The 14,024-nt window shown below is 40.6% G+C and overlaps 1 protein-coding gene across 2 annotated transcripts in view; it reads right to left on the reverse strand.

The window, feature by feature from the left end:
- Positions 1-3,566: 3,566 nt before the first annotated feature.
- The window catches only part of LOC149848598 (uncharacterized), a 45,863-nt gene continuing 35,405 nt past the window's right edge, over positions 3,567-14,024 (reverse strand). For both annotated transcript variants that reach the window (XM_089996370.1, XM_089996378.1), the window contains 3 exons: positions 4,835-4,900; positions 3,939-4,016; positions 3,567-3,847 (listed from right to left, as the gene is read on the reverse strand). In XM_089996370.1, coding sequence (XP_089852496.1) covers positions 3,755-3,847; positions 3,939-4,016; positions 4,835-4,900 — 237 coding nt within the window. In that variant the 3' untranslated portion in view covers positions 3,567-3,754. The remainder of the gene's footprint in view (positions 3,848-3,938; positions 4,017-4,834; positions 4,901-14,024) is intronic.

Genomic DNA, 14,024 nt, shown 5'->3' on the forward strand with positions numbered 1-14,024 from the left:
GGGCACTGCCTGGCGATATGTCTATCGCCACAGAACCAGCATGTCACAACCGCACTCTTGTTGTTGTTGTTATGCTTTATGAAGTTCTGTTTCTTTTTTTATTGATAGCGTGTTGATGTCTCACTTTTATCATTGCGTTGCTCATCCTTCTTGCCTCGGTGGTCAGGCTTCTTCCCAAATTTTGTTGATGGGGTGAAAGGCTTACGCTGAATGTCAACTAAGGGCTCGGCCGCCACATATGCATCTTCCAGAATACGGGGGTTGCTCCTTTCCACTTCAGACTATGCCCATGGTTGAAGTCCCACAATGAACCAGTTGAGCATGTCGTCTTCTGACATGTTAGGTATCTCCAGCATAAGCTTCTGGAACGTTTTGACATAGTCTTGCAATGAACCAGAGTGTTTGAGCTCACGAACCATCCGGTATGCCTGTCTCTGCGCATTTCTTGGCATGAAGTAGTTGTGCAACTCCATTTTGAAGTCATCAAAGGTGTTTATCACACATTGACCCCTCTTCATGTCATTGCGCTTCCGCCTTCACCAAGCGATAGCATCTTCATCAAGTAAGGTTGCTGCAGCCTTAATCCTCAGATCTTCAAGGGTCACATTCTGGATATCCAAGTAGTCTTCTACTTGGAACAAGAAGTTCTCAATGGCCTTGCTGTCACAAGAACCATTGAATTTTGCGGGTCTTGGCACATCAATCCTTGATGGTCTCTCACCATTTCCGCCATTTAGGGTCACTGTTCGCTGCAATGTACGATTCTTTAACTGAAGCTCCCCTACTTTAGTCTGCAAGTCGGTCACTGTAGTCATCAACGAAGTGACCTGCTCTATTAATAAGGTTACCTGCTCTTGCAGGCTCGCAACCACATCATTCAGTCCATTGAATGATTCACATGCGCGTAAAATCGCTTTCTCATGCGAAGTCACCTCTTCCATCAGTTTGTTAACAGTTGCAGCCAACTCTTCTTGGCCTCGAGGTGAACCCATCTCCTCAGCTTGGGCAACTGTCTTGCCTTTGGTGTTGCGCAAGTTTTGATAAGGCGCCACGATGTCTTGCTCACAAATTGCAGCATGTCGGCGTGTCTGTCGACACCGACTCCGGAGTCCCTTCCCCAGCACGAGAACGGGCTCTGGTATCACTTGTCACAGGCATATTTCCTTCAATGGGTCAGTGTGACGCGATGGTCCTTCCTCACCGCCGCAAGCCCACTAGTCAGCTCGTTTGCCGATAGCAGAAGCTTGTAATCAGAGTGCAAGAGAGCAAGAGAGAATAGAGGGAGAGAAATTGCAATCACAAGAAGCAATCACAATGAGGGTGAACAAAAGAAAGCTCAACGCATTTACTTCATTCACAATTTTGCCCGCAGGCTATTACAGTTCAAGTATACGTGTTGCCCCTTGGGGTATTGATTCACCTGAACCGGGCAACTTACATCAGACTCAACAAAAGCAAAACAGACTCTAAGCGCAAGTGTACAATGTAAGTTGCAAGAGAACAACCCCAACGTGTCTTAAAATTGTGTTGGAACAAGACTTTTGGGATTAGAATCAACTGGCCATGTTGCAATAAGGTCATTCATGTTAACCTAAACAAACTTGGATCTAAAAATACACAGAGGATCCTGGAGTATCATGGATTTAACAGATTGATAAAATGAAGACCATTTTCTAAACTTGGTCCCCAAGTATATGGCCTCAGTTGGCCCACCAAGCGTTCCATAAGTCCTTACAAATCCTTATAGTCCTCCAATCAGCAAACCTTCTCATAGACTGGCCTGCTTGTCCTAATCGAGTCTCTTCTAGGGTGGAAACAACAAGGGAAAGAGCATCTGAGGAAGGTTAAATCCCCAAGAATTTATGGCAGATTAAAAGTGGCCCTTTGATGATGCAAAGAGGTGAGCAACAGGTCCTTTGGTAGGTTAGAAGGCCGGAGAGGACAGGTTTGCAGTGCATCAATTTTCCTTGTTTGGTAAGGTGATGTGGCACATTAGATTTCCTTGTTTGGAAAGTAATGCAGTAGCACAAGCTTTAATGCTTGAAGGATGATATGGCAGCATCCTATGCTTCCTAATTTATGGGCCTGCATTTTGGATGGATTTAGATAAATCTGAACAAGGTCCAACTCAAAATGATCAGGATCCAAACTTGGTTGACAGTTTTAACTTATTTTAAACCATTTTTAGTTAGTGTTCAATACAACTGAACAAGCAGGTTGACCAACGGGGTGTCCGCTTGTCTGTTAGGAGCAGCTAGTGCACGTCAACTTGTGTTGGGTCGTTGCAAGTTCGAATTCCAATGGTATCAATGTATAATGGGTAGGGGTCGTTCTAACACCAGCTTGCCTTTCAAAAAAATAATAATAATAAGCAGGTAGCCTACGAGGTCTCCACTCTTTCTGGTAGAGCAAACCCGTGAACGTCACCAAGCTAAAGAGATGTCACGAGTTTGAAACCTGCAGTTGTACGTCCCTTGCGTGTACTTCCTGGTGAGACAAGTGGGACCTGGGGTTTTTATAACAATCAGTTCACCAGTGAGTGAGGTAGTTTTCCTCAGCCAAAAAAATAAAGCAGCAAACAGATAAAAACTTTTTTTTTGATATTTACACGGAGAAACCGCCCCCAGAATCAAATACCAAGCCGTGCTGGCTCTGTCTGCCGTACTTATGATCACTGCCCTGGCAGCCTAAAACCCTGTATAAAAACTTGCCAGTTTTGATTCTGAACTATCAAATATAGCACATTAAAAGGGTCGGGTTAGATTTTGAGCAAAATCCTATCAATTTGCAACTATAGTACTTTCCTGGGAAACCTTACCGCATCCCCTTCACACATAAAACAACACACTGTTCTTATATAGTAGAGATAAATGCGCCCCTACATCTTAATCCAAAATGAAATGGTTGAGAGAGAGGACACTCCTAGAAATGGATCCAGTGTAGATGGATGTCGCCGGAAGCTCAGAGGATAAGAGCACGCAGCTACGAACCATGGTAATGGGTTTAAATCTCACTCACAACCGCCCTGAAAGGAGGAGGCCCCTTCCTTTCTTTTCTTGCCTTTAGGGGCATGTAGACGGGAGTTGTGAAACCTAGTAAACTCGATAATCATTTCTTAGATGATAAGTTCCAAAGCCCAAATTACTTGGAAGAGCATGGCTGACGGTAACGCTAGATACAACAAGATGAATGTTTAGTACCAAGTGGTTATTGAGTAGTCATAAAAAAGATCACTGACTGCACATTTTCATGACAGATCATTCCTGCATTCCCTCAATGCAGGAAAGACCAGTTACATGACTACCAAGTGGGTAGGCCACGGATCCACATGAGACCTTCATCTTGATATTAGGCTGAATTAAATAACGTTCAACCATTCGTGTGTGTGTGTGTGTGTGTGTTTTACTCTTGCACAAACATAGCACATTTTTACGATGTCCACATCTTTTATTGGACATTATTTATGCATATGGTGCCTTCTATTTAGGGTAATGTGGAATCTTTAGTGTTCGAACCAGTGGAAGTCTCGCGTTTGAGCCACTTCACACATCACCACGAGAAGCATAAGTGAACAAAGATACTCATCAAGACAGCTTAGACATCTTCACCATCACTTCAGATCTACGCAACAATGGTACATATCCAAGCCAAAAGGCCTAGGAAGGCAAGATATCAACTAAGTCTGAGCACCAAGATACAGATGAAAGTTCCAAAGAGCAAAACTTAGACCAGAAAGCTCGACTGTGCTTAAGGATCACGATGATGCATCTAACTGTTGCATTGCAACATCAGCAAGAAAGATATTTCCAGAATCACACCACCCAGCTAAGAGGTCAGTCTTCGAATGCTGTCATTGGCAATGTGAAGCATGTCAATCTAAACCATACGTTTTCCCACAAATAAATAAGATTGTTGTCACAAAGTAGAAAAGTGCATACCTTGCTAAATCCCAGCCAATTCGAGTCTCCCCTAAAGGAGAACACCTTTTTATTACCTTTCCAATTTCCACAAAAGACCTATGAAAATAATCATTTATTTGTCATGATAGCACAAGTTTTCATTCACCAAAAAATGATTTTAAAAGTTCTAAATTATCGGCTAGGGCAATACATCTTTATGATCATGAAGTCAGAAAGAAAAAGACAAGGGTAAACTGTTAAACCATCAGATAAAAACGGAATTCTTCAATGCTTCAACAGATATATAATGCATGCAGCATGTAGAAAAGCAAGAGACAGAGAGAGAGATGCATGCATATGCCGATTCACAAGAGGGTAATTGCCACCATAGAGACAAAATGTTTAAAACAGTAAAAAGACACCAACCTTTTTCTCATGAGAAATTGAACATTTTTATTTTGCTTGCATTTTTTGGCAAAAAATATAAAGACTAATTATTACACAGGAAAAACTTTTGAAATAAAAAATTCAATTTCTGGCAATATTTACGTTTTTATGACTAGGCAAGTTCTCATGATTTTTATGAAAAAGAAGACGATATTTGTCACTGTGATTGTCCATCTTCCTACTACATATGGTTCGATATGCTTTGAACTGCAACTTTCTTCTTGGTTTCCGAAACTAAAGAAGTCTCTCTCTCATATTCATGTTACAATGCTACTTTAGTTTGTGAAAGGTCATGAATAGTAGGGTCCTCATTTGGAACCAACAAGATTGGATTGCTAGTTCAGTTCTAGTTACTAAACCACAAGAACTATATGGCTGATAAAAGGACTTGGAAGCAAAATCATTTACAAGGCAAGAAATGATGCAGATATTTTTGCGCTGAATGTATACCTGGAGAAAAATGCAAACAGAATAAGAGACTCAATTACCTCGTAATCAATGCCTTGCACATAAATATGATCAGCATTGAGAGAGGAGAATGCAAGACCAGTTATCTACAATAACAGGCAAACAATGCTTAGAATCCACCAATCCACAGGATATTCATTTTATTATACATTTATTCTAGTAGTAACAAACAAATAAAAAAAAATCATAGGAAATGTAACTTGACCTTCAAAAACCAGTCTTTTGATTTAAAGATGACAAGGGATCATTTATAGTACAGGGTTCTGCAACAAACGAGGAACCCTTTTTTTCTTTTTCAAAAAGCTTATTTGGTAAATTCAGTTTTGCATGATTTACATTTCAACTGGATCTCAGTAACAAAGTTCTTTGCATTTAAAAACAGACGGTAAGAAACCAGTCATATTGCTTTCACATAGAAATGCATTTATCACTACTATTCATACTTCAACTGGATCTTAGCATGCACAACTTCCTAGGAAGGAGTTGGCAGGTGCTTGAATTGAAAACACTTCAAAGAAGCAGGTGATAAACTTGCAAGTAGAAACAGATGAAGAAAAGAGATTCTGATTGTTGATAAAGTAACGAAGGTCTTGGTATTTCATATGCAACAGTCAGGATGAAGACACAGTAACAATTATCATATGTACATCAGTAGAACATTTGAATTACCTCAGCTGCAGAAGAAACATAAATAGAGCAGGATAAATTCACACAAGCAATGACCTTTTTGCGTAATTTATATGTCAGTTTCTCTACTAACGCCCTCCTTATGTTTGTGCATGGTTTTGTATCTTTTAGACCTTGCACTGGAAAAACTGATCCATAAGAGATTTGATGAAGAAATAAACAACCTCATTTTCTGTGTCAGCAGTTCCATATTGAGCTCCTAGTCTTCAAGCTCTTCTCAAATGGATGTTTATCAAACCATATTTTTATGGTGTAGCACTGATAGAATCAGGTTCACAGAAACCCTGTGGCAATTCAATCATGGCAAATAACCATGACAGGGAGATGGGCATTGGATAGGGAGGAGATTTCAAGCTTGGGGAATTTCTGTTGTGTTGATAATCAGCAAGAAATACCTAATAGATTTGGCATTCACCATTTTAGTTCCTCCTATTTAGTTATTAAAAAACACAAGATTCTAATTTCAAATGCAATAGTAATGAATATTACCTTGACATATTTCTTGGATAATCTTTAATATATTCTCTATGTCACACGGACTCGGCTCCAAGGTCGCCGCACCCGCGTCGACACGCACCGACACGGGTGCGGACACGGGTGCGGCTCGGACTCGGTCAACCCGACCCTGGGTGTGGTCAATGCACCCAGGGTCATTTTGGTCCATTTTTTGGAAAAAAAAATTGATTTTTTTTTTAAAATTTTCTGGGCTACAGCTGTAAGGAAAAAAACCCATCACAACTAAAAAACCTGTACACTTTCAAGTTTTAAGTACAGAATGGGCACAACTCAAGTTTTTGTGGTTTTTTCCTGTATGAAGAAAGTGAATTATTACAGTGTATGAAGAAAGTGCCCAAAAGTGAATTATTCCTGTATGAAGAAAGTGTACAGAATGCCTTCACAACTCATCACCTGTCCCCTAATGGGCACAACTTTGACCGAGTCTTATATATATATATATATATATATATATATATATATATATATATATTTTTTTTAATATATATATAGCCGAGTCCCCGTGTCCAAAATTTTTGAAATTGCGCCGCACCCGTGTCGCACCCGCACCCGCACCCATGTGACATAGTATATTCTTTAGTTTAGATTAGGGACCCAGTTTTTGTCCCTCTTTGAACAAGGTTAGATTAACAAAAACCAGCTTTTGTTGTTCCCCTTTATTTTCACAGTTAAAAGTCAAATAGATTATAAGTGTATTTCATTTCCTCAGCAAACATACTCTGTAGGATGATGAAACTAAAGAATTCTTTGTCATCCACTCTTTTTCATAAATGGCTATCTACAGTGTGCTTATGTTTGGCTTGAAACATTACAATCCTGATCTCTGTCATAGGGATTCGGCCAGCCGGGTGTCGCACCTGCGTCGACGCAATGCGACACGGGTGTGGATGCGGCACCCGGTGCAGTCAAACTAACCCTGGGTGCGTCACCGACCCTTGCTGCGTTGACCGCACCCAAGGTCTTAAGTGTTCAATTTTTGGACTTAAAAAAAAAAGAAAAAAAATTTGCCCGAAGAAATGGGCTGGGAGGGGGATTAGGGCAAAAACATTTTGCCCCCTCCTCCCGACCCCGACGCCTCCTCTTCTCCGTCTCCAACCCAGCAGCGGCAAGGTGAGCGGTCTGGCATGGCGATTCCGGCATGGCGAGGAGGTATGTCTCCATTCCCTCTCTCTCTCTCTCTCTCTCTCTCTCAATCTCTCTCCCCTCGTCTCTCTCGCTCTTCTCGGCTTAAACCCCCACCACCCTCTCTATGTGTACCTCTCTCTCTCTCTCTCAATCTCTCTCCCCTCGCACACTTTTTTTTATCATGTGGTTATTTCTCAAGTGTTTTTACAATGTTAAATACCACAGTCACCCCCTCATTTTACTAAAGTTGGCCACTGCATGCTGATCTAATTTGGATGATAAATTTTTTCATCATATAAAAAGCTACAAAGGCCTCTATTCCGTGGGGTGATGATGTTGAACTCATCCATTTTGTATGATTTATAAATAATGTGTATCCATATAATATGTGTGTGTCTATGTATTATGCCTCCCAACCACCTAGTGCTGGGTCTTTTCTTGATCAGTACTTGGTCCATATATGTGAGATTCAGAAGCCCATTAATTGATGAAAATTCTGTAAACTTTCTTTATCTTTGTCATGCGATTGTTGTGGATGCATGATGATGAATTGATTTGATGATATTATGATAATTGTTTTTTATTTCATTAGTGTTACTGTTAACTGCTAAAAATTATATATATATATATATATATACACACACACACACTCCTGCACCCCCGCACCCAAGTTTTTTTTAAAGTGCCGCATCACCGCACCCGCACCTATGTGACATAGATCCTGATTTTTAAAACGTATAATGTTCAATAACATTGCAAACCACATTATGGGTTTAAACATTTTAATCTGATAACTGACTATACATTAAAGCAGAACATAGCACCCTTTAAAAAGCAAGTAATATTTCGAATATTATTGTACTTTTGACTGACGACAAGACTTTTTAATTCAGAGGCAAATGTTGGACACTTCATGAGTTTCAAACATTTGAGATATGTTAATGTACCCTTAAAGAGGTTTTCAATGTGTCAATCCTTGTATCAGGTGCACTTCAAACCTCATTATGAAAGTCATACTGAATGGTCAAAATGTCACCTTTATTTTGGGCCTACAGCATTTATGAAGGCACACTTTTAATTCAACTTGTACTTCATCTTTTATGCAAGATCACTACCATTACCATCGTTTGACTTTTTTCCTGAGTAGGTTAGATGAGAATGTAAGAAAAACCATTCACGGCTTCTAACATCTTATATTCAGAACATAATAATTCATACAATCGTTTGTGATATTTGGGGTGTTCAGAAATGTCCAAAAACCCTAAAAGATGTCTATATGGGATGAAAACTTGTAAATTCAAAGATATCCTGGTTTAATACCCCTGAGTATTACCTCTATCACGTAGTGCCCCTGATTATTGCCTACACCAATATCTCTCCCCTTTTTTCTTTCCTCGTCTCCTAGAGCCTATACCCACACTTGAATTTGAAATGGAAATAGAGTCCATTTTTACATTACATGATCAAGAAAAAATAAGGCGGACAATTGTCATGAAATGGCACAACACAAAAACTGACAACATAAATGAAGTCCAAATGCATTATTAAAATGCATTTGACTAGTTACGATAAACCATGCATAGCCATGAAGAAAAACAAGACATAAAAATTAAATATTTTTTAATGAAAAATACACAAACAATAAACAAGAATATCTCACTACAACACTCATGCACACACTCTTAGTGCATCCATCCTCTCTCACTTAAACACACACTTTATATAAGAGAGTGAGAGGGAGAAAAAGAGAGGACTAGCCTAAAGGTTAGTTGGAGGGAGGTCCAATGGCTAGTTGGACCTCCTCCAACTAGTTGTTAAGGTAATGAAATAAGAACAGAAGCAAACAAGTGCCTCATATGGGCTTACAAGAATACAACCAAGCTACAAAGAACACCAATTGATCAATCCACACCACCCACACAAGGGTCAAGAGCTTAGTTGTCAAAGGCGCTAGGCGGTGAGCCCCTAAAAAGGCTAGATGATGCTTAGGCGGTACCCCAAATAAAAAAAAATTAAAAATATACAAAATATGTAAACAAACTACTAAAATTAATAACAAACATGTATGCAACATAAAATCAAGCAACAATAAGCAATAGACAAATAATATGTTGTTGAACACGGCAAAGCAATTATATCACATAAAAACAGTCAAATAGATAACTCATTTGCTTATAGATTATATATGAATTAAGTACACAAATATGTATATATAATATAAACACAGAATATTGTAAATTTATAATATATGTTTATGATATGTTAATATATACAATTATATATATTTACACAGAAAACATATATATGTGTATGCAATGGCGCATAAGACCGAGATACTACCTCGGCTAGGCCACCTAGGCTCCGCCTTTGACAACTAAGCAGAGGGGTGAAAGGAAGAGGAAGAAGAAAAAAAATAAGGTAAAAAAAAAAGAATAAAAAAAACTTTTGGGGGCGAGAGGAAGAAGAAAAAGAAAGAAAAGTGACAAAAAATTTAAAAAAACATGACAACTATGTCCCTATAGCTTAAGCAAGGGCAACCTAGGCATTGTTTAGGCAACCCAGGTAAAAAAACAAGGCCCTACTGCCTAAACCCATAAGTCTAGGCGATGGCCCAACGCCTAGCCAACCTAGGTGCAACTTTTGACAACTAAGGTCAAGAGAATAAAAACAAATGCTTTTATATTACAAAAATGCTTAAGAAAGCATTGGAAATGTACAAGGGCTTGAGGTCCTATTTATAACAAGTGAGAGCGATAGGGAGCAGCCCAACTAGCTGCGTGTGACAATTAGGAGTAGCCCCAATAGCTAGTGGGAGTTGTCCCAATCGATTACATAAAAAAGACAAAATAAAAAAAATAAAAAAATAAAAATTATATAGTTAACCCCTAATGGGTTGACTTCTGTTACAAGGTAAAATGATCGAAATACCCCTGATGGGTATTTCAGTTTACATGAATGTGGTCATACATATATATTATCTTTTTTCATCTTTGCATTGATGACCTCTGAAGTATAAACTCATTTTTCATCTGAGAGTCCTGATCATACGATGATCTCTGCTGCATACTTAGTATGAGATAACAAATAACCACGAGGTGAGTAAGCCACTTTTATTCAAAAAAAATACCGTAAAAACCAAGATCAGTCATATCAAAGTTGGCTTTGATCACATCTTTGATATGACTAACTCTCTGCTTATTACCCCCTATGATAATTATATCATCAACGTAGAGAAATAATACCACCATTCATGCATTAGAAGACTTAACAAACAATGCAGTGTCAGTATAACAAGATTTAAAACCAAGTTTTGACATCACATTACTGAATCGATCATAACAAGCCTTGGGGGCTTGCTTTAGATCATACCAGAGTTACCGGAAGCGCCCCTGCTATAGGGGAAGCACCCTTCCCCGATACGCGCTTCGGAAGCGCGAAACGCGGCACTTCCAAAATGCGCAGGGAAGCACACGCTTATGACAAGAAGCGTGTCCCCCTTTAATGGGGTACGCATACCCCTTTAATGGGGGACGGGTACCCCATTAAAGGGGTACGCGTTTTACCATTTTACCCTTTTTTTAAAAGAAAGATTTTTTTCATTAAGGGTAAAATGGGAAATTTCAAGAAGTCGTGAAATAAAAACTCGAAAGAGAGGCTTAGGGTTTTTTTTTTCACGCCTCTTTAGAGCCTCTCCTCCTCCCTCTCTCGCTCAACCGATTTAGCAACCTTCTTCGACGACCTCCGACGTTCGACAATCAATTAAGTGATTAATTTTCTATCGATTTTCTGTTGATTTTTGGATATTTAGGTTTCTTATGTCCAAATTTGGTTTTTTGTTTAATGTAATCCAATCGGTGAGTGTTTGGGTCTCAGATGGATTGTATTTTGGTCGTTTTGATGTATACCATCAGTCAGACAGACGTGATTTGGGTCAATACCAGTGTTGTTAAAAACAAACCTCAAGGCGAAAAAAGCGCGCCTCGCCTCGAGGTGAGGGCCTTTTTGCCTTGAGGCGCAGTTAAAAAGCGTAAAAGCATAAAGGTGTACCCATCATGCGCCTTGAGGCATACACCTTGAGGCGAGGCGCGCATTAAAAAAAATCGGATGGGCTCGGACCCGAGTCTGACCCGGACCCGTATTCTCGAAGGTTCGAGAGAACCTGTGTCTTTAAAAAAGACATAGGCACCTCGGGTGAGGGGCAAAAGCCCTCGCCCCTTCTCTCTCCACTCCGTCCCCCGCGACAGCTGTCGCCGACGACCACCCGTCGTCGGTCATCGCCTCTTCCACCTTCTTCTTTCCTCTACTGAGAAGGCGTCGGCGACCCACCGACCACCACCATCTTATTTTCTCTGTTGCGAGGGCGCTAGCGACTCACCACCACCGCCGTCCGTTCTGACGACCTCGACTGACATCCCCGACGCCGCCTTTCCTCTGCGTTTTCCGGTGACGTCGGAGTCGTCGCCGCCGGGTAAACCCCTCTTCTTTACTTCTTCTCCATGAGGGGTCGACCGACAGGGGGGCAAAGCCCCCTGTCTTCGCCTCTCGTCGGCAGGGGGTTACCCCTGCCTTTCTTTTGGGGTCGACCGACAGGATGGCGGTGCCCCCTGTCGTTGCCTCTCGTCGGCAGGGGTCCCCCCCCCCCCTCTGCTTTTCTCTCTTGGTCAACTGATAGGGGAGCGGAGCCCCTGTAGTCGCCCTTCGTTGGCCGGGGGGGGACTCCCCCCCCTGCCTCTTTCTTTGGGTCGACCGGCAGGGGGACGAAGCTCCCTGTCGTCGCCTCTCGTCGGCAGGGGGCTCCGCCCCCTGTCACTTTCTTTTTCGGCAGGGGGCTTTGCCCCCTGTCACCTTATGTTCGGCAGGGAAGGGGGCTCTGCCCCTCCCCCCCCCCCCCCCCCCGTCGCTTTCTTTTTCGGTATGGGGCGTCGCTCACCTTGTCGTCAGGCAGGGGGCTCTGCACCCCCTGTCCTTCTTGTTTTGCCGACAGGGGACTCCACCCCCCTACCATTTGCCTTATCGACAGGGGGGCTCTGCTCCCCCTATCCTTTTTGCTCTGTCGACAGGGGGCTTCGCTCCCCCTGTCGTCGCCTGTCGTCGGCCAGGGGGGACTCCCCCCTGCCTCTTTCTTTGGGTCGACCGGCAGGGGGCGGAGCCCCCTGTCGTCGTCTCTCGTCGTCAGGAAGGTTAATTATTTCATGTTAATTCATGTTTCTTGCATATTAGATTAGTTTTAATTAACTTTAATTATCGATAATAGTTATTTGATTAAAATAGAAATCAGTAGATAGAATAAATAGTTATTTAGTTTTTTATTATTTAGCCAAATAGATTAGATTTATTTATTGTTTCCATCAGTTAGTTAAGTTTATTTTCAATCTCAAAAATTTTATTTCCTGTATTTAGATTAGAATTTAGTTGTTAATTTATTAATTATCATTTTTAGATACATTAATACTTGTGAGACTAGTTAAAAAAAACTGCAGTACATTAATACTTATCTAAAATTATTGAATGAATGCTCATATTTTATTTCTTACATACTTACATAGATCAAGTTGTTGCATTAATGTTACTTTTACATGTTAATCTCATATTTTTTCCGTATTTATTTGAGATTTTTTATTTTGTGTTGGTTGGTGCTTCATCAATAAAGCATTTCTTTTTTGTTTATAATTTTAGATAATTTTTATAGTTTTTTTAAGTTTAAACAAACAAACAACAACTACGCCTTCATCCCAAAACAATTGGGGTCGGCGATATGAACCAAAAAAGAAAATCATTCTGGGTCTTCCACATGAATCCTTCTCCTCCAATCATTACTATCCAATGCCATGTCCTCGGTGAGGTTCAAAGCATTCATATCATTTCCTATCACCTCCATCCATGTCTTCCTAGGCCTACCTCGACCTCTTTTAACTAATATATTTTCCCATTTCTCCATCCTTCTAACTGGAGCATCATTAGGCCTTCGCCGAATATGTCCAAACCACCGTAAACGATTCTCTCTCATCTTATTTTCAATGGGTGCAACACCTACTTTCTTACGTATCTCCTCGTTCGGAATCTTATCTTTTATTGTATTTTCACACATCCATCTCAGCATACGCATCTCAGCTACACTCAGTTTAAAAAAAAATTGAGGCTTATGCTTTGCGCCTCGAGGCTTACGCCTCGCATCAGATTTTGGTGGAGCCCCTCGCTACGCCTCAACGCTTTTCACAACACTGGTTGATATTATTCATGTTTGGCTGAGTTCTCGTGATGCTTATGAAGTGGTACTAGAGGCGGTAACCTGGATTTGGCTTGATGCTCTTATCGACATTGTGAGATAAGTTCATCTCATTGTATTGATGGCTCGGATATCATCATGTATGATATTTGTGGTAGTATGGATGTGAACTTATTGTTAGTTCTCGCTTACTTTTGGTGCCTATAGTTGAATATTCATATTCATATGAAGCTAGTTGTGTGATATTTTATTGGTGTTATCGTGTCGAGTTTTAGATATATTCTGCATATTTTTTCTTGGTGTTCTATTTGTGTGCAGGGACATTAACAACAAATACAATATCTGGAATCTCCAATGCTCAGCCGATTTTACAATGATGAACACTAAATTCATGTATACGATCTAGCAATCAACATAAAATAAATAAAAAACAATAAAAATTGGGAATCATATCCCAAAATCGCTTTCCTTTCGCTTCTCATTTGAATCCTATGTCGATTCCTTCTTCGCTTCTTAGGTCGTTTCCGGTTCGCTTCCGAGATGCTTCCTAGGTCGCTTCCAAGATGATTCCTAGGTCGCTCCTAAGTCGTCCCGCGCTTCCCGCTTCCTAAAATTTTAGAAGTGCCTCGCTTCCCGTATCGCTTTCCGCTCCCGCT

The sequence above is a fragment of the Nuphar pumila genome, chromosome 1 (genome assembly GCF_984573655.1).
Source record: "Nuphar pumila chromosome 1, dmNupPumi1.hap1.1, whole genome shotgun sequence".
Taxonomy (NCBI): Eukaryota; Viridiplantae; Streptophyta; class Magnoliopsida; order Nymphaeales; family Nymphaeaceae; genus Nuphar; species Nuphar pumila.